This window comes from Oncorhynchus clarkii, chromosome 33, assembly GCF_045791955.1.
Source record: "Oncorhynchus clarkii lewisi isolate Uvic-CL-2024 chromosome 33, UVic_Ocla_1.0, whole genome shotgun sequence".
Taxonomy (NCBI): domain Eukaryota; kingdom Metazoa; phylum Chordata; class Actinopteri; order Salmoniformes; family Salmonidae; genus Oncorhynchus; species Oncorhynchus clarkii.
This window is the reverse complement of record NC_092179.1, coordinates 10,450,133-10,470,868: the sequence shown is the minus strand read 5'-3', so window position 1 is coordinate 10,470,868 and position 20,736 is coordinate 10,450,133. Positions and strand designations below refer to the sequence as shown.

General features: G+C 44.3%; 2 protein-coding genes across 2 annotated transcripts; one reads left to right on the top strand and one right to left on the bottom strand.

The window, feature by feature from the left end:
- Nucleotides 1-1,530: 1,530 nt before the first annotated feature.
- Nucleotides 1,531-2,458, bottom strand: LOC139392564 (achaete-scute homolog 1b-like). The gene is made up of 2 exons (XM_071140608.1): nucleotides 2,345-2,458; nucleotides 1,531-2,077 (listed from the first exon to the last, which is right to left on the bottom strand). Exons 1-2 carry the CDS (start codon nucleotides 2,374-2,376, stop codon nucleotides 1,531-1,533), a joined length of 579 nt encoding a protein of 192 aa, XP_070996709.1. The 5' UTR covers nucleotides 2,377-2,458.
- Nucleotides 2,459-7,712: 5,254 nt separating this feature from the next.
- LOC139392735 (PR domain zinc finger protein 4-like) lies at nucleotides 7,713-20,727 on the top strand. Its single transcript, XM_071140947.1, has 11 exons — nucleotides 7,713-7,753; nucleotides 8,469-8,525; nucleotides 8,647-8,762; nucleotides 8,881-9,069; nucleotides 9,218-9,952; nucleotides 10,172-10,321; nucleotides 13,761-13,879; nucleotides 14,026-14,111; nucleotides 14,213-14,763; nucleotides 19,213-19,381; nucleotides 19,647-20,727. The coding sequence occupies exons 3-11, from the start codon at nucleotides 8,648-8,650 to the stop codon at nucleotides 19,990-19,992; spliced, it is 2,460 nt and encodes an 819-aa protein (XP_070997048.1). The 5' UTR covers nucleotides 7,713-7,753; nucleotides 8,469-8,525; nucleotide 8,647; the 3' UTR covers nucleotides 19,993-20,727.
- The last annotated feature ends 9 nt before the right edge of the window (nucleotides 20,728-20,736 follow it).

Sequence of the window (20,736 nt, the reverse complement as noted above, 5' to 3'; positions counted from 1 at the left end):
CCAAACAACCTTTTATTGAGGATGTCACGCTTCTATGACACTGACAATCATTCTTCCTTGCCAGCATGGTTCATTGACTATCAACTCTGCTGGTCTCCCACTTAATCTATCCTGTACCTGTTGGGATTTGTTTTCTTATTCTGTGGTTTTCCTTGAGAAGTATTGATTTTAATCTATGGCTTTCCTCTTAAGAAGAATTAGGATATACGTGCACCTACTTCCCTGCAGGTCTGTAGAGGTGTGAAATGTAAACAGATACATAGCTGGATGGCTTTCTCTCAGGTGCTGAGGGTTTTTAATGCATTCCACAGACTATTAGGATGGAGAACTTCCTACACACCCTCAGATGGCACCCTCAGATGGCACCCTCAGATGGTCACTAGCTTTGAAGTTCTCAGGAAGTCCAAATATACTTCACAGGGGGTCAAAATTAATTGATATCATCTCCAAGATGTGTTTATCTCCAAGATGTGTTACAGTAAAACAGTAGTGTTGTGTTTGCATCAACAAAGTCCTGTGTATTTTATTTTCTTGGCTGCCTGGCAATATCAGATAATGGATGTGTTTGTTTGTGACAACTGGATAATGGTGTCCATTTTATTAACAAAATGATACTGAAAATACTGTACGTCCTATTTTAATACTTGTTGTGATATGGTGTCCCAAAAGGGCGCCATACAAGGAAAATAAGTGTCACCTTTCATCACTGCCAAAGATTATGCTCAGAATTAATGAAAAAGTGTCAATCATCCACACATGATAAAGTGTGATAGATGTTAACCTATTAGTCAGAGTGTAGAGTGTAAACAGACATGAGATACACACTTCCAATGGATACGTCACTCCAGGCTCTCCTGTCCTCAAGGCATTGATGTTCGGGCCTACTCTCCCCTGGACTGAGTTCAAATTCTGAAAGGATGGATGACTCAAATCCACTTGCTTTCAGTCCATCACATCAGTGTCAAATAGTTAAGGATTAAACTTGATTAATTCTCTCAACCAAAAAAAGTCTGGAGATTTTTCTTCTCTCCAATCATCCTTTCACTGAGACACTGACACAGCGGAACGTGTCAAAAGGAATGTAGACCCACACAATTATATCTCTAGTGACCTGTTTTTGACCTGGGAGTGATGAGATGACACTGTATATGTTCAATGCATTGCAAACCACGTACTGTACCTATGCAAAATATATTTGGGTTAAGGTGCCTCACACTGGTTTACAAAGGCAAACAACAATACCCTCGTCCCTGGGGCTGGCCTGGGATGCACTATCTCCGTGAGAGAAACAGTGCAACTTTTAACCTGATTTAGCATCTGATAGCAGGCTTTACAGAGTCCACGGTGTTCGTTGTCAAAATGCACTGTCTTGTGGCTTTTTGTCAAAATCAAGTGATCAACATGTTCATTGAAATTAATGAGAGAGTACACAGCTCATGGATATAACTTTCACGTCATTTTTCTGGAACAAACCTCAACAAGGATGCAATAAAGTGAAATGAAATACAATTTATTCGTTTTTACACAGTTCTAGAAACTCAACTCTCCACTGTCGCTGTTCTTTGACTCGCCGTCGCTGTAGCATTCTGTCATCTTTGACACGGGCGCACGGCTGCGCATCTCTCCAGCTGACATTTCAACTATCCCACCACCACTGGACACGTTGACATCTAACAGACTCTGCAAGTGTTTAATGTAGTATATTGCAGCACGAAGTGTCTCCACTTTGCTGAGTCTTTTGTCCTCGAACTCTTGGGGAAGATGCTCCCGGAGCCGTGCGTAACCCTCGTTTACGCAGCGCACCCGCTGCCGTTCCCTTTCGTTCCTTTTCCGAATGAACGCTGGTTCGAATGAATAGTCATAGACACCGATGTGCCTGTGGAATGGGAAATACGAGAGACTCCCTGCGAATCTCTGACCGTACACAGGATCCAGGTAGGTTGTTGTGTCCAGAGGAAAGGGCAGTCCACGCGTGCCCTTGTAATGCGCTATCTGGTGATCCATGGAGAGGCCGAGCGCTATGGGTCTGACATATGGCATGCGCTCAAATAATCCCTTCTTGTGGTCCGACATCTCTCTGCAAAGAAAAAAATAATTTAGGGTTGATTTATGCTAGTTATATAGGCTATTCATTATAACACAAAACTCTCAGGTTAGCCTATCATCATGGAAACTATGAAACTCATCCCACCCATGGTTTAATTAGAAATGATAGGCTATTTCTAACTTTCATGCATATTCATTTTCCCAACACCCAAAGCCTTCGAAATTACAGTGTTAAATACATGGCACAGACTAGAACATTCCCATTAATTCCACAATTGAATTCATGACCTGAGTTTACCTCGTCACAGAGTCTTCATAATCATCTCTCATCGTGCGTTATCTCCTTTCCCCGTTTATGTTTGTCTATTGAAGTATGCAGGTGAAATTGTAACCTGTTAGAAAACAAGTTGTCACATCCCCATTCCCTCTGTCTGTGACAATCTCTAGTTTTTGTTGGTTATCATGCCAGGTGGGTGTGATCTTAAACTGGGCGGGGAGAAAGAGATATGCAACCCTTTCTCTCAAGACAAAACTACAGTGTGCTATGTATTTGAGTAGACATGTATTACTGAAAAATAATTGGGGATTTACTTTTGACAGCAAAAGGATAGTGGGGCCAATGGGAGATATAACTGTCAAACAAAAGCCAAGTCTAATTTGCATATTGAATTTTTTTTTTTTTTTTATTTCACCTTTATTTAACCAGGTAGGCTAGTTGAGAACAAGTTCTCATTTGCAACTGCGACCTGGCCAAGATAAGGCATAGCAGTGTGAACAGACAACACAGAGTTACACATGGAGTAAACAATTAACAAGTCAATAACACAGTAGAAAAAAGGGGAGTCTATATATACATTGTGTGCAAAAGGCATGAGAAGGTAGGCAAATAATTACAATTATGCAGATTAACACTGGAGTGATAAATGATCAGATGGTTATGTAAAGGTAGAGATATTGGTGTGCAAAAGAGCAGAAAAATAAATAAATAAAAACAGTATGGGGATGAGGTAGGTGAAAATGGGTGGGCTATTTACCAATAGACTATGTACAGCTGCAGCGATCGGTTAGCTGCTCAGATAGCAGATGTTTGAAGTTGGTGAGGGAGATAAAAGTCTCCAACTTCAGCGATTTTTGCAATTCGTTCCAATCACAGGCAGCAGAGAACTGGAACGAAAGGCGGCCAAATGAGGTGTTGGCTTTAGGGATGATCAGTGAGATACACCTGCTGGAGCGCGTGCTACGGATGGGTGTTGCCATCGTAACCAGTGAACTGAGATAAGGCGGAGCTTTACCTAGCATGGACTTGTAGATGAGCTGGAGCCAGTGGGTCTGGCGACGAATATGTAGCGAGGGCCAGCCGATTAGAGCATACAAGTCGCAGTGGTGGGTGGTATAAGGTGCTTTAGTGACAAAACGGATGGCACAGTGATAAACTGCATCCAGTTTGCTGAGTAGAGTGTTGGAAGCAATTTTGTAGATGACATCGCCGAAGTCGAGGATCGGTAGGATAGTCAGTTTTACTAGGGTAAGTTTGGCGGCGTGAGTGAAGGAGGCTTTGTTGCGGAATAGAAAGCCGACTCTTGATTTGATTTTCGATTGGAGATGTTTGATATGGGTCTGGAAGGAGAGTTTAGAGTCTAGCCAGACACCTAGGTACTTATAGATGTCCACATATTCAAGGTCGGAACCATCCAGGGTGGTGATGCTGGTCAGGCGTGCGGGTGCAGGCAGCGAACGGTTGAAAAGCATGCATTTGGTTTTACTAGCGTTTAAGAGCAGTTGGAGGCCACGGAAGGAGTGCTGTATGGCATTGAAGCTCGTTTGGAGGTTAGATAGCACAGTGTCCAAGGACGGGCCGGAAGTATATAGAATGGTGTCGTCTGCGTAGAGGTGGATCAGGGAATCGCCCGCAGCATGAGAAACATCATTGATATATACAGAGAAAAGAGTCGGCCCGAGAATTGAACCCTGTGGCACCCCCATAGAGACTGCCAGAGGACCGGACAGCATGCCCTCCGATTTGACACACTGAACTCTGTCTGCAAAGTAATTGGTGAACCAGGCAAGGCAGTCATCCGAAAAACCGAGGCTACTGAGTCTGCCAATAAGAATACGGTGATTGACAGAGTCGAAAGCCTTGGCAAGGTCTATGAAGACGGCTGCACAGTACTGTCTTTTATCGATGGCGGTTATGATATCGTTTAGTACCTTGAGCGTGGCTGAGGTACACCCGTGACCAGCTCGGAAACCAGATTGCACAGCGGAGAAGGTACGGTGGGATTCAAGATGGTCAGTGATCTGTTTGTTGACTTGGCTTTCGAAGACCTTAGATAGGCAGGGCAGGATGGATATTGGTCTGTAACAGTTTGGGTCCAGGGTGTCGCCCCCTTTGAAGAGGGGGATGACTGCGGCAGCTTTCCAATCCTTGGGGATCTCAGACGATATGAAAGAGAGGTTGAACAGGCTGGTAATAGGGGTTGCGACAATGGCGGCGGATAGTTTCAGGAATAGAGGGTCCAGATTGTCAAGCCCAGCTGATTTGTACGGGTCCAGGTTTTGCAGCTCTTTCAGAACATCTGCTATCTGGATTTGGGTAAAGGAGAACCTGGAGAGGCTTGGGCGAGTAGCTGCGGGGGGGGGGGAGCTGTTGGACGAGGTTGGAGTAGCCAGGCGGAAGGCATGGCCAGCCGTTGAGAAATGCTTGTTGAAGTTTTCGATAATCATGGATTTATCGGTGGTGACCGTGTTACCTAGCCTCAGTGCAGTGGGCAGCTGGGAGGAGGTGCTCTTGTTCTCCATGGACTTCACAGTGTCCCAGAACTTTTTGGAGTTGGAGCTACAGGATGCAAACTTCTGCCTGAAGAAGTTGGCTTTAGCTTTCCTGACTGACTGTGTGTATTGGTTCCTGACTTCCCTGAACAGTTGCATATCGCGGGGACTGTTAGATGTTAGTGCAGTCCGCCACAGGATGTTTTTGTGCTGGTCGAGGGCAGTCAGGTCTGGAGTGAACCAGGGGCTATATCTGTTCTTAGTTCTGCATTTTTTGAACGGAGCATGCTTATCTAAAATGGTGAGGAAGTTACTTTTAAAGAAAGACCAGGCATCCTCAACTGACGGGATGAGGTCAATGTCCTTCCAGGATACCCGGGCCAGGTCGATTAGAAAGGCCTGCTCACAGAAGTGTTTTAGGGAGCGTTTGACAGTGATGAGGGGTGGTCGTTTGACTGCGGCTCCGTAGCGGATACAGGCAATGAGGCAGTGATCGCTGAGATCCTGGTTGAAGACAGCGGAGGTGTATTTGGAGGGCCAGTTGGTCAGGATGACGTCAATGAGGGTGCCCTTGTTTACAGAGTTAGGGTTGTACCTGGTGGGTTCCTTGATGATTTGAGTGAGATTGAGGGCATCTAGCTTAGATTGTAGGACTGCCGGGGTGTTAAGCATATCCCAGTTTAGGTCACCTAACAGAACAAACTCTGAAGCTAGATGGGGGGCGATCAATTCACAAATGGTGTCCAGGGCACAGCTGGGAGCTGAGGGGGGTCGGTAGCAGGCGGCAACAGTGAGAGACTTATTTCTGGAGAGAGTAATTTTCAAAATTAGTAGTTCGAACTGTTTGGGTATGGACCTGGAAAGTATGACATTACTTTGCAGGCTCTCTCTGCAGTAGACTGCAACTCCTCCTCCTTTGGCAGTTCTATCTTGACGGAAGATGTTATAGTTGGGTATGGAAATCTCCGAATTTTTGGTGGCCTTCCTGAGCCAGGATTCAGACACGGCAAGGACATCAGGGTTAGCAGAGTGTGCTAGAGCAGTGAGTAAGACAAACTTAGGGAGGAGGCTTCTGATGTTGACATGCATGAAACCAAGGCTTTTTCGATCACAGAAGTCAACAAATGAGGGTGCCTGGGGACATGCAGGGCCTGGGTTTACCTCCACATCACCCGCGGAACAGAGAAGGAGTAGTATGAGGGTGCGGCTGAAGGCTATCAAAACTGGTCGCCTAGGGCGTTGGGGACAGAGAATAAGAGGAGCAGGTTTCTGGGCATGGTAGAATATATTCAGGGCATAATGCGCAAACAGGGGTATGGTGGGGTGCGGGTACAGCGGAGGTAAGCCCAGGCACTGGGTGATGATGAGAGAGGTTGTATCTCTGGACATGCTGGTTGTAATGGGTGAGGTCACCGCATGTGTGGGGGGTGGGACAAAGGAGGTAACAGGGGTATAAAGAGTGGAACTAGGGGCTCCATTGTAAACTAAAACAATGATAACTAACCTGCACAACAGTATACAAGGCATATTGACATTTGAGAGAGACATACAGCAAGGCATACAGTAATCACAGGTGTTGAATTGGGAGAGCTAGCTAAAACAGTAGGTGAGACAACAGCTAATCAGCTAGCACAACAACAGCAGGTAGAATGGCGATTGATTAGGCAGAGGGTCGGATTAACTACACACAGAGCCTAAGTGCGGCTGGGGCCGACAGATAAAACATAAACAAGCAGAATGGATTACCGTGATTAATGGACAGTCCAGCATGCATCAGCTATGTAGCCAAGTGATCAGTGTCCAAGGGGCAGCGGTGGATGGGGCAGGGAAGCTGGACTGGCGAGTGTTATCCAGGTTAAAACTAACAATGACCAAATAGCTTGTAGCCAGTTAGCTGGTTAGCTTCTGGAGGTTCTTGAGTGTGTTCTAAAAATGTAAAGATAATAGCGGTTCCGTATCACATTGGGTGAGGCAGGTTACCGGAAGGTATAAACAAATTAAAAATCGAAAAGGGATAGAAAGTAAATATGGGTTCAGTGAGTGTTTGGGACGCGGCGATTCAGACGGTTAGCAGGCCTGTGCTAACAAGCTAACAGTTAGTAGACGGTGCTAAACACGGTAGCAGTTAGCGGACCGGGCTAAACAAGCTAGCAGTTAGCAGGCCGAATTTGCAAGCAAGGAGATAGCAAGGGCTAGAGAGTTAGCCTTTGGGGACGTCGCGATGGGGGTATCTGTTTATTCCTCTTCATGCAGTGACATCGATGGACCGGTCGTGGGTCTGGATATTGTAGCCCAGGAGCTCAAAATGTTCCGTTTGCGATGGGAATCCGGGGATGAAAAATAAAATAAAATAATAAAATAGGTCCGTTATGCTCTGGTTAGAGTCGCGTTGTTCGAACTGGCGAGAGCTTTCCGAGCTAAAGGTTAGCTAAAGGTTAGCTGATGACCGGTTAGCTGAAGACCGCTAGCAATGTTTTGCTGAAGCTGGTAGTTCGTTGGCTAGCTTCAGTTGAGGGGTTCCAGGTCCGAAGTAAATATAAATACTTTAGGAAAAATAGCTACGTTGGGTGAGGCGGGTTGCAGGAGAGTATTTAGAAGAAGTTGAGGTTCAGCAAAAAGTTTTAAAGATATGTGAAGAAAAAAACGAAAAAAACGAAAACAAACGATATATACAAGGGACACTACACGACAATACGTCCTACTGCTACGCCATCTTGGACTATACTATGTAAGCATCCAAGTAATTTAATTTAAGTTACATTTACAAAGTTGTGGACCTGTGCAGCCTAAAAACCTTTTTGTTAGGGTCCGTGATAAAAAAAAAACAGAGAGGCTTTGGCAAATGACCTCAGATCAGATGTTCATCCTGCAGCGCAGCTTCCTGTTTGCGCATGCTCAGTGTGTCACGCTGTCATGGACCCGAAGAGGAAGCCTTTTGGTATTTTAGCTTTTGTTTTCATACAATTTTAACTTACTGTATGCTCCATTTTTATATATTGCATGAATATACAACATCGCAGCATTGTCTTTGAATCGTCAACGTGAGCTATACACTCAAATGGGGATCGTAACGTTTTTTTTAGGTCAAATTGTTAGTTTCTCTTGATTCTCGTTAACGCTATTCTTAGCATGCTAGCAAGATAGCCAGCTAACTACATTACCAATGGTATTCATGTGTAGCGAAAAGGTGCAATATGCGGGAATCGTTCCGCCTTTACCTAATAGTTGGCCTAATTTAAGTTTGTGACAAAACAAGCAATGGATCGTGTAGAGAATAATTTTCCCATGTAAATCGCTGTGAAATATATATGAATTAAACCAGAACTATTGTACCTTCTGCTGTTTGACTCGCTTTCAATTAGTGACAGATCTATAAGTCACATGTCTATGTGAATTTGGTCTGGTCGCCCAAAAAGTTACATTTTGCAGCTACTGTATGTGAAATTGGTCAGGTCCCCCAAAAAGTTACATATTGCTTACTTTGTTGATAGGGTCTCAGGGCAGTGGCTCTGATTTGGGACTGTAACATGTTCTATGAAAGATATATCTTGTTATTAGTTAGCTAACTTATGCATTGTCATATTTTGCTACGTGTTTTGGTGAATGTGACATGAAGCACATTGATGATTGGTATCTGTGTCTATCCTCTCCAGCCAGCAGAATGCACACATTTCACACTATCTTGGATGAGCACACACTGCCGAAGTCAGGTATCCAACCACTGTGATAGACTTTCCACACACATGTTAATGTTTTTCTTTTGTCAGCCTCAAATGGGATATTACACAGCGTTTTCTAACACCTTAGACTTTTTTTTTTATTCCTCTCTAGAATGAATGACATGAACCTCAGCCCTGTTGGGATGGACCAGTTAAGTGTGCCCGCTGTGAGTGCCAGTCATCTGGGTCTACCCACCTCCCCAACACACAACCCCATCACTACACCAGGTAAAACACATTCACTTATCTGGTGAAACTACATTATCTTCATTTGTTTACATATTTATGGCAATTATATTTGTTGATACAATGGTCGATACATTCGTTTTGTCCCCCTTTACTTCAGGCATGTCTGTGGCTATACCCAGCCTGGGGCCCTCTCTTGGGTCTCTGCCCTCTGCTCTGTCGCTCATGCTGCCAATGGGTCCTCTTGGTGACCGAGGGGTCATGTGTGGCCTTCCAGAGAGGAACTACTCATTACCTCCCCCCCCGTACCCACACCTGGAGAGTAGCTACTTCAGACACATACTGCCAGGTAGGGCTGAGAACTTCTCTTCACCACGGTCTGTCATCTCCATTGTATCTCTTATGGATATCTTAAGGATTCATGGCATTACACCATGACACGTTTGCTGGTCTATATGTACATGGATTGGATATGATTTCTCTTTCTCTCTATCAAGGTATTCTGTCTTACCTGGCAGACCGGCCTCCCCCTCAGTACATTCACCCCAGCAGTCTGAACATGGACGGAACTCTCTCTGTGTCCAGCCAGAACCCCTCAGGGCTGGACCCTTACAGTGGCCCTGGAGGACCTCTGGAACAGGGCCTGGTGTCCCTGGACTCCCGTCAGGTCAGTGGCCAGGGAGACCTCCACCAGGGTGGGGGCCACGAGGTGCAGCTGGACTCCACAGGGCTGAACATGGAGTCCCGGGTCAGCAGCCCCATGTCCCCAGACAGGATGGGAGAGGACCTGGCCAACATGGAGGGGGTGGTGGGGGCTGAGAACCAACAGCAGCTGGGAGGGAGGGGCCAGGACCACGAGGGCCTGGGAAGAGTTGAGTCCTCTGGGGGCGTGATGCCCCTGCACGGGCCTGGCCTGGAGCTTCCTGTGGGGATGGAGCCAGAGCACCTAGGGGGCCGGGTGGGGAACTCAGGGGGAGGCGGTCTGGGGGAGTCTTTACACAGCTCAGGGGAGCTGAACTCTGGGGTGGTGAGTGTGGTGCTCACCCAGTCCCAGCTTGAGCCTGTGTCCCTCCATGGTCATTCGGGCATGGGCCTAGATCCGGTGAATGTGTCCCCCATCACGGCAGAGGTGTCCATGGGGCCAGAGAACAGCCTGTTGCTGGTCAACTCCACCCTGCAGCTGGAGGACTCCACCTCCAACAAGGAGAATATGGTCACTGCCTTCACCATCTGTGAGTAAGAGAGAAGAATGACATTTTTGTTTTGTGTTTACTTGCGCTGAGTTATTGCTGGGCACGGTGGCTCATTTTTGGTCTGTAAGGAAAATTTTAGCTTGGTATTGTATAAAGCTCTCCCAGCTTACTGTTCTGTTCTTGTCATCCATTGGAAGTCTTTGAACTTCTGATCTGTATATCTTTCTTAACTTGTTGTTATGTTGCGTTTGTGAACAGGGTGTACGCTGTGTGAGCGCTCGTATCCCTCCGACTGCCCAGAGCACGGCCCAGTCACCTTTATCCCTGACACGCCCATCCAGAGCAGAGCCCGACTGTCCCTGCCTCGCCCGCTCTGCCTCCGCATCTCTGTAGCTGATGAGCCTTTTGGTATGGAAACCGCTGTGGAAGATGCAAATTCGCTTCTAATGTCCTGTTTCTCTCCATCTGTTTTCATGTGTCCTTTCAATTTTATTGCTTATTCACTGAGTGTACAAATCATTGAGAACACCTTCCTAATATCGAGTGATTAGAACAGCCACAATTCATCGGGGCATGGACTCTACAAGGTGTCAAGTGTTCCTCAGGGATGCTGGCCCTTGTTGACTCCAACACTTCCCACAGTTGTTTCAAGTTGGCTTGATGTCCTTTGTGTGGTGGACCATTCTTCATACGTTAAATTGTTGAGCGTGAAAAACCCAGTAGCGTTGCCGTTGTAGACAGAAACTGGTGCGCCTGGCACCGATTACCATACCCTGTTCAAAGGCAGACATCTTTTATATTGCCTATTCGCCCTCTGAATGGCACACATACACAATCCATGTCTCAATTGTCTCAAGGCTTTAAACTCCTTCGTTAACCTGTCTCACCCTCTTCATCTACACTGGTTGAAGTGGATTTAACAAGTGGTGTCAATAAGGGATCATATCTTTCACCTTGAGTCACCTGGCCAGTATATGTCATGGAAAGAGCAGGTGTTCTTAATGTTTTGTACACTCAGTGTATATTGATTTGGACATTTCCATGTAAAAGGACCCATAAGCACCAACGTGAAGTTCATAGAAGCATTTAAAATTGTGTGTCAAATGAAAGCCAAGAGTCAATATATATATTTTACATGAATGCATATATACATTTTTCAACCATGTTCCCTCCTAAAATGGTTGAATAAGCAAAGGCTTTGATTTCTGGTCAAACAGAGGGAAAGTAGGTCTTAGAAAACCTCTACCAGGAAAAAGTCTTAAAAGGTATTAGAAATAGATAAAAACACAATAATGATGAAGACCCCTGCCAACTAATGTCATATTTGGTTGGTTTTGGTGACTTTTCCCTGCCTTCTGTATGTTTAGAAAACATTTTATGCCTTGAAATTACGTTTCCAAAAACCTGTCTCTTTTGCGATATGTTCTCATTTCTCTCCCCAATGAGGAGGGATGACCATGAAAAAGGTAGACATATCAATTAGTTAGTGTTTTTACTGATATTTTGTTTAGGAATGATTCATTGATTAAAACAGTAGTGTACAGTACAGGAATGTATAGTTCAGTAGAGTACACACAGTACAGGAAAGTATAGTTCAGTAGAGTACAGTACAGGAATGTATAGTTCAGTAGTGTACAGTACAGGAAAGTATGGTTCAGTAGAGTACAGTACAGGAATGTATAGTTCAGTAGAGTACAGTACAGGAAAGTATAGTTCAGTAGAGTACAGTACAGGAAAGTATAGTTCAGTAGTTTACAGTACAGGAAAGTATAGTTCAGTAGTTTACAGTACAGGAAAGTATAGTTCAGTAGTTTACAGTACAGGAAAGTATAGTTCAGTAGAGTACAGTACAGGAATGTATAGTTCAGTAGTTTAAAGTACAGGAAAGTATGGTTCAGTAGAGTACAGTACAGGAAAGTATAGTTCAGTAGAGTACAGTACAGGAATGTATAGTTCAGTAGTTTACAGTACAGAAATGTATAGTTCAGTAGTGTACAGTACAGGAATGTATAGTTCAGTAGTTTACAGTACAGGAAAGTATAGTTCAGTAGAGTACAGTACAGGAAAGTATAGTTCAGTAGTTTACAGTACAGGAAAGTATAGTTCAGTAGAGTACAGTACAGGAAAGTATAGTTCAGTAGAGTACAGTACAGGAATGTATAGTTCAGTAGTTTACAGTACAAGAAAGTATAGTTCAGTAGAGTACAGTACAGGAATGTATAGTTCAGTAGTTTACAGTACAGGAAAGTATAGTTCAGTAGTGTACAGTACAGGAATGTATAGTTCAGTAGTGTACAGTACAGGAATGTATAGTTCAGTAGAGTACAGTACAGGAAAGTATAGTTCAGTAGAGTACAGTACAGGAAAGTATAGTTCAGTAGAGTACAGTACAGGAAAGTATGGTTCAGTAGAGTACAGTACAGGAAAGTATAGTTCAGTAGAGTACAGTACAGGAAAGTATGGTTCAGTAGAGTACAGTACAAGAAAGTATAGTTCAGTAGTGTACAGTACAGGAAAGTATGGTTCAGTAGAGTACAATACAGGAAAGTATGGTTCAGTAGAGTACAGTACAGGAATGTATAGTTCAGTAGAGTACAGTACAGGAAAGTATGGTTCAGTAGAGTACAGTACAGGAAAGTATAGTTCAGTAGTGTACAGTACAGGAAAGTATGGTTCAGTAGAGTACAGTACAGGAAAGTATAGTTCAGTAGTGTACAGTACAGGAATGTATAGTTCAGTAGAGTACAATACAGGAAAGTATAGTTCAGTAGTTTACAGTACAGGAAAGTATAGTTCAGTAGTTTACAGTACAGGAAAGTATAGTTCAGTAGTTTACAGTACAGGAAAGTATAGTTCAGTAGTTTACAGTACAGGAAAGTATAGTTCAGTAGTTTACAGTACAGGAAAGTATAGTTCAGTAGTTTACAGTACAGGAATGTATGGTTCAGTAGTGTACAGTACAGGAAAGTATAGTTCAGTAGTTTACAGTACAGGAAAGTATAGTTCAGTAGTTTACAGTACAGGAAAGTATAGTTCAGTAGAGTACAGTACAGGAAAGTATAGTTCAGTAGTTTACAGTACAGGAATGTATAGTTCAGTAGTTTACAGTACAGGAATGTATAGTTCAGTAGAGTACAGTACAGGAATGTATAGTTCAGTAGTTTACAGTACAGGAATGTATAGTTCAGTAGTTTACAGTACAGGAATGTATAGTTCAGTAGAGTACAGTACAGGAATGTATAGTTCAGTAGTTTACAGTACAGGAAAGTATGGTTCAGTAGTTTACAGTACAGGAATGTATAGTTCAGTAGTTTACAGTACAGGAATGTATAGTTCAGTAGTTTATAGTACAGGAAAGTATGGTTCAGTAGTTTACAGTACAGGAATGTATAGTTCAGTAGTTTACAGTACAGGAAAGTATAGTTCAGTAGTTTACAGTACAGGAAAGTATAGTTCAGTGAACACTAGATTTGAGTACACTAATGTACTGAACTTTACTATACTTTACTGAACTCTGTATTGAACTGTACTGTGCTCTACTCTGAGCTCGACTGTACTGTAATGTACTCTACTGTGTTTGCCACACATTTTAAGTGAAACATCTGAGTCTCAGCGTTACTCTATTCCGTTACTGTGGAATTGCCCATTCAAAAACAACTTACAGCTTGTTTGCCCATCATTAATATCTCTATATGTGTGTGTGTGTGTGTGTGTGTGTGTGTGTGTGTGTGTGTGTGTGTGTGTGTGTGTGTGTGTGTGTGTGTGTGTGTGTGTGTGTGTGTGTGTGTGTGTGTGTGTGTGCGTGTGCGTGTGTGCGCGTGCGCGTGTGTGTGTGTGTGTCTCTAAGGAGTGTTTGCTCGGGACATCATACCTCCCAGGACCTGCTTTGGACCCATGGTGGGTCAGCACTGTAGCAACGTAGACCTGCAAGACTGGCCAGACAAGGACACCCCTCAGATATGGAAGGTCAGTGGCTTACAACATCCACATCTCCTCATTTAGATTTCAGATGACCTTATTGTATAATTGCATGTGAGTCAATGAAATGCTATGTCAATTATTTGGATGAAGGGAGGCACCATTCTGACCAGTAGATGGCGGTGTTGTTTCAGATGTTCCACAACAACGTGCTGGAGTTCTGTATCGTGACCACAGATGAGAATGAATGCAACTGGATGATGTTTGTCCGCAAGGCAAGGTAATTATCACTTAGTGAAGCAATCTCATGCATTTGGCTCAGTGTTATTATTTTTTATCCAAAATGGCTGCCACTCAGATATGTGGTGTCTCTGTGAGCAGGACCAGAGAGGAGCAGAACCTGGTGGCCTACCCTGACAACGGGAAGCTGTTCTTCTGCACGTCCACTGAGATCCTCCCAGACCAGGAGCTGCTCTTCTACTACACCAGGGACTACTGCAGGCAGATGGGGGTTCCTCAGGTCCCAGAGGGCCAGGTGTGCCAGTGCGGCAAAGAGTGCCAGTCCTTCGCCGAGCTCAAGTCCCACCTGAGCAGCCACAACAACCACGGCCATTCCCACAGCCCCAGCCAGGACCACCACCAGGAGGGCAAGCTGCCCAGCGGTACCTCCATCTCCTCCTCATCCCCCTGGGCCTGCCACTCCCACAACAGCAGCCTCTCTCATAACACTAACAACTCTGGCTCCAACACACACAGACACTCGCTTGAGAGGAAGTACAAGTGCAGTATGTGCTCGCGGGCGTTCACCACGTCCACTAAGCTCAACGTGCACTTCATGGGACACGTGGGGATGAAGCCGCACAAGTGTGAATACTGCAGCAAGGCCTTCAGTGATCCGAGCAACCTGAGGATGCACCTCAAGATACACACAGGTAGGGGATGGGTGGCGTGGCCTATACTCACACGTTCACACATACACATTGACATGGGATCTCTCAACATAGCAGCTTAGCATTTTCTGTGTCAGTCTCGGGTGTTTTTAGATGAGTTACGATATTATTGAAGGCGTTTTAAAACACATGATGGTTCTACTGTATACAATACCAGTCAAAAGTTTGGACACCTACTCATTCATGTGTTTTTCTTTACTTTAACTATTTTCTACATTGTAGAATAATAGTGAAGACATCAAAACTATGAAATAACATATATGGAATTATGTAGTAACCAAAGAAGTGTTAAACAAATCAAAATATATTTTCTATTTTCGATTCTTCAAAGTAGCCAGCCTTTGCCTTGATGACAGTTTTGCACACTCTTGGCATTCTCTCAACCAGCTTCACCTGGAATGCATTTCCAACAGTCTTGAAGGAGTTCCCACATATGCTGAGTACTTGTTGGCTGCTTTTCCTTCACTCTGAGATCCAACTCATCCCAAACCATCTCCATTGGGTTGAGGTCGGGTGATTGTGGAGGCTAGGTTATCTGATGCTGCACCATCACTCTCCTTGGTCAAATAGCCCTTACACAACCTGGAGGTGTGTTGGGTAATTGTCCTGTTGAAAAATGATAGTGATAGTCCCACTAAGCCCAAACCAGATGGGATGGCGTATCGCTACAGAATGCTGTGGTAGCCATGCTGGTTAAGTGTGCCTTGAATTCTAAATAAATCACACAGTGTCACCGGCAAAGCACCCCCACACCATTACACCACCTCCTTCATGCTTCATGGTGGGAACCACACATGCCGAGCTCATCTGTTCACCTACTCTGCGTCTCACAAAGACACGGCGGTTGGAACCAAAAATCTCAAATTTGGACTCATCAGACCAAAGGACAGAATTCCCCCGGTTTAATGTTCATTGCTCTTGTTTCTTGGCCCAAGCAAGTCTCTTCTTATCAGTGTCCTTTTAATGAACTTTTCAGAAATTCGACCATGAATGCCTGATTCACTCAGTCCCCTCTAAACAGTTGTTGAGATGTGTCTGTTACTTGAACTTTGTGAAGCATTTATTTGAGCTGCAATTTATGAGGCTGGTAACTCTAATGACCTTATCCTCTGCAGGAGAGGTAACCCTGGGTCTTCCTTTCCTGTGGCGGTCCTCATGAGAGCCAGTTTCAAAATAGCGCTTGATGGTTTTTGCGACTGCACTTGAAGAAACTTTTTGAAATTTTCGTCATTGACTGACCTTCGTGTCTTAAAGTAATGGTGGAATGTCGTTGTTCTTTGCTTATTTGAGCTGTTCTTGCCATATTATGGACTTGGCCTTTTACCAAATAGGGCTATCTTCTGTATACCACCCTTACCTTGTCACAACACAACTGATTGGCTCAAACGCATTAAGAAGGAAAGAAATTTCACAAATTAATTTTTAACAAGGCATACCTGTTAATTGAAATGCATTCCAGGTGACTACCTCATGAATCTACGGCTGGCCATGCTTTCCACCTGGCTACCCCTACCCAGGTCAACAGCCCTGCATCCCCCACAGCAATTTGCCCAAGCTTCCCCCAATTCTCCTTCACCCAAATCCAGATAGCCGATGTTCTGAAAAGCTGCAAAATCTGTTCAACCTCTCTTTCGTATCGTCTGAGATCCCCAAAGATTGGAAAGCAGCTGCGGTCATTCCCCTCTTCAAAGGGGGGGACACTGTTGACCCAAACTGCTACAGACCTATATCTATCCTACCCTGCCTTTCTAAGGTCTTCGAAAGCCAAGTCAACAAACAGATTACCGACCATTTTGAATCTCACCATACCTTCTCTGCTATGCAATCTGGTTTCAGAGCTGGTCATGGGTGCACCTCAGCTCAAGGTCCTAAACGATATCTTAACCGCCATCGATAAGAAACATTACTGTGCAGCCGTATTCATTGATCTGGCCAAGGCTTTCGACTCTGTCAATCACCACATCCTCATCGGCAGACTCGACAGCCTTGGTTTCTCAAATGATTGCCTCACCTGGTTCACCAACTACTTCTCTGATAGAGTTCAGTGTGTCAAATCGGAGGGTCTGCTGTCCGGACCTCTGGCAGTCTCTATGGGGGTGCCACAGGGTTCAATTCTTGGACCGACTCTCTTCTCTGTATACATCAATGATGTCGCTCTTGCTGCTGGTGAGTCTCTGATCCACCTCTACGCAGACGACACCATTCTGTATATTTCTGGCCCTTCTTTGGACACTGTTAACAACCCTCCAGGCAAGCTTCAATGCCATACAACTCTCCTTCCGTGGCCTCCAATTGCTCTTAAATACAAGTAAAACTAAATGCATGCTCTTCAACCGATCGCTGCCTGCACCTGCCCGCCTGTCCAACATCACTACTCTGGACGGCTCTGAATACGTGGACAACTACAAATACCTAGGTGTCTGGTTAGACTGTAAACTCTCCTTCCAGACCCACATCAAACATCTCCAATCCAAAGTTAAATCTAGAATTGGCTTCCTATTTCGCAACAAAGCATCCTTCACTCATGCTGCCAAACATACCCTTGTAAAACTGACCATCCTACCAATCCTCGACTTCGGTGATGTCATTTACAAAATAGCCTCCAATACCCTACTCAACAAATTGGATGCAGTATATCACAGTGCAATCCGTTTGTCACCAAAGCCCCATTGGCTGGCCCTCGCTTCATACTCGTCGCCAAACCCACTGGCTCAATGTCATCTACAAGACCCTGCTAGGTAAAGTTAACCCCCCTTATCTCAGCTCGCTGGTCACCATAGCATCACCCACCTGTAGCACGCGCTTCAGCAGGTATATCTCTCTGGTCACCCCCAAAACCAATTCTTTCTTTGGCCGCCTCTCCTTCCAGTTCTCTGCTGCCAATGACTGGAACGAACTGCAAAAATCTCTGAAACTGGAAACACATCTCCCACACTAGCTTTAAGCACCAACTGTCAGAGCAGCTCACAGATTACTGCACCTGTACATAGCCCACCTATAATTTAGCCCAAACAACTACCTCTTTCCCTACTGTATTTATTTTATTTATTTTGCTCCTTTGCACCCCATTATTTGTATTTCTACTTTGCACATTCTTCCACTGCAAATCTACCATTCCAGTGTTTTACTTGCTATATTGTATTTACTTTGCCACCTTGGCCTTTTTTTGCCTTTACCTCCCTTATCTCACCTCATTTGCTCACATCGTATATAGACTGTTTATACTGTATTATTGACTGTATGTTTGTTTTACTCCATGTGTAACTCTGTGTCGTTGTATGTGTCGAACTGCTTTGCTTTATCTTAGCCAGGTCGCAATTGTAAATGAGAACTTGTACTCAACTTGCCTACCTGGTTAAATAAAGGTGAAATAAAATTTTGTCACCAAAGCCCCATATACTACCCACCACTGTATGCTCTCGTTGGCTGACCCTCGCTTCATATTCGCCGCCAAACCCACTGGCCATCCAGGTCATCTGTAAGTCTTTGCAAGGTAAAGCCCTGCCTTATCTCAGCTCACTGGTCACCATAGCAGCACCCACCTGTAGCACGCGGTCCAGCAGGTATATTTCACTGGTCACCCCCAAAGCCAATTCCTCCTTTGACTGCCATTCCCTCCAGATTTCTGCTGCCAATGACTGGAACGAATTGCAAAAATCCCTGAAGCTGGAGACTCATTTCTCCCTCTCTAACTTTAAGCACCAGCTGTCAGAGCAGGTCACAGATCACTGCACCTGTACATAGCCCATCTGCCCATCCAACTACCTCATCCCCATACTGTTATTTATTTTTTGCTCCTTTGCACCCCAGTATCTCTACCTGCATATTAATCTGCTGCACGTCTATCACTCCAGTGTTTAATTGCTAAATTGCAATTATTTAGCCACTATGGCCTATTTATTGCCTTACCTCCCTTATCTTACCTCATTTGCACACACTGTTTATAGACTTTTCTATTGTGTTATTGACTGTATGTTTGTTTATTCAATGTGTGACTCTGTGTTGTTGTTTGTGTCGCACTTCTTTGCTTTATTTTGGCCAGGTCGCAGTTGTAAATGGGAACTTGTACTCAACTGCCTACCTGGTTAAATAAAGGTGAAGTAAAAATAAAATCTAGTTGAGAGAATGCCAAGAGTGTGCAAAGCTGTCATCAAGGCAAAGCGTGGCTGCTTTTAAGAATCTCAAATATAAAATACATTTAGATTTGTTTTAACACTTTTTTTTTTGGTTACTACACGATTCCATATGTGCTATTTCATAGTTTTGATGTATTCACTATTATTCTACAATGTAGAAAATAGTAAAAACAAAGAAAAACCCTTGAATGAGTAGGTGTGTCCCAACTTGACTGGTACTGTATAAGGTATATATATGGTCTACATATGCTTCTCGTATAGGTTTTACTCACTCTAACCTCAGGTGCTCCCACAGGTCAGAAGAACTACAGGTGTAATGTGTGTGAGAAGTCGTTCACTCAGAAGGCCCACATGGCGTCTCATATGGTGATTCACACGGGGGCCAAGAACTTCAAGTGTGACCTGTGTGACAGGATGTTCATCAGGAAGCAGGACCTCAAGCAGCACATGTTCACACATACACAGTAAGTTTAAACTTAAGCAAGCTATTGACATGAGTGGTATGAGAAAAGTATTGGTTCCAGTCAATAGCCTGTAACCAGGGCCCAATGTTTCTGCCCGGGTCACATGGCCAGGGAAAACTCCTGGACATAAGACATATTGGTAAACACATTTTATGAAGTGTCTGGATTTCCATCAGTCTATTTTCCTCTGTTTTTATCACCATTTCCCCTTCTCTCCCTCTACTCTTTTCTCCACCCCTCTCCCATCATCATTCCCAATGCACAGAGAGCGTCAGATCCACTGCCCCAAGTGTGACAAACATTTCTTGAGGACCAACCACCTGAAGAAGCACATGAACTCCCATGAGGGCCGCCGGGACTACATCTGTGAGAAGTGTGAGAAGGGCTTCCTCACCAAATACCACCTCACCAGACACCTCAAGATCTGCAAAGGCCCCAAGACTGACCGAGGGGCCCAGGAAGAGGAGGGGGAGGAAGAGGATGATGATGAAGAAGATGATGATGATGAAGAGGAAGGAGAGGGAGTCGAGAGACTGATAGATCCAGATAGCAGAGAAGACTGTGGGTTAGAGGGATATGATTCTGAGAAACCTTTGTCCCCACACAATTGACTGTGACCTCAATGTGCCATTACTAGAAATGCTAATTTATTTACTTATTTTTAACTGTTAGTTTGTTTTGCCAAAATCGAATTTGTTGTGTCAGGTTCAGGTTTATTTTCAAATATCAGTTTAACATTGGGCACAATCAAACAAGGATAATCCAGATTTTGATGTAGAGGTATTGTATGTGCTTAGGCTTCATGTTTTATTTCTTCAGGTACATTTCCCTTGCCTAACAGCTAATCAATTGTTTTCCCGCTGCTCTATCATCGCTCCATACATCAGTATGAAACTGCCATCCTTAGAAGTCGTTTGTGTCGACGTGACGTGATTCATGTAGGCTGGCTTTGCCCAACCCATTGGTCACTGGGACCAATCAGAATGTGTTTACATTCTTAAAGAGTCGGAGAGGAAAGCAAATTCAAGACTCATCATAGAGAACAAACGTTAGCTGGTGTGCCATTTGGCCGGAGCGATGTGGCTGGGTAGCCAGGCAATGATCATCCTAGAAAAAGTTATGTTTTAACTCAAAAGCCATGGCCTTTTAACACACAATAGTTATTTTTTTAACAGTTGTCATCTCTTTATGGAATAGATACTGAGTTTGAGTCTCTCTGAATGCTGACAGCTAGCTAGATGCTGGCTCTGCTGCTGGTTGAATGTTGAAGAGGTATTGTGATGTGTCGGCCACATCTTTTTGTATGTATGTACGTACAAATATATAAATGATGTAAAACGTCTGAATTCCTTATC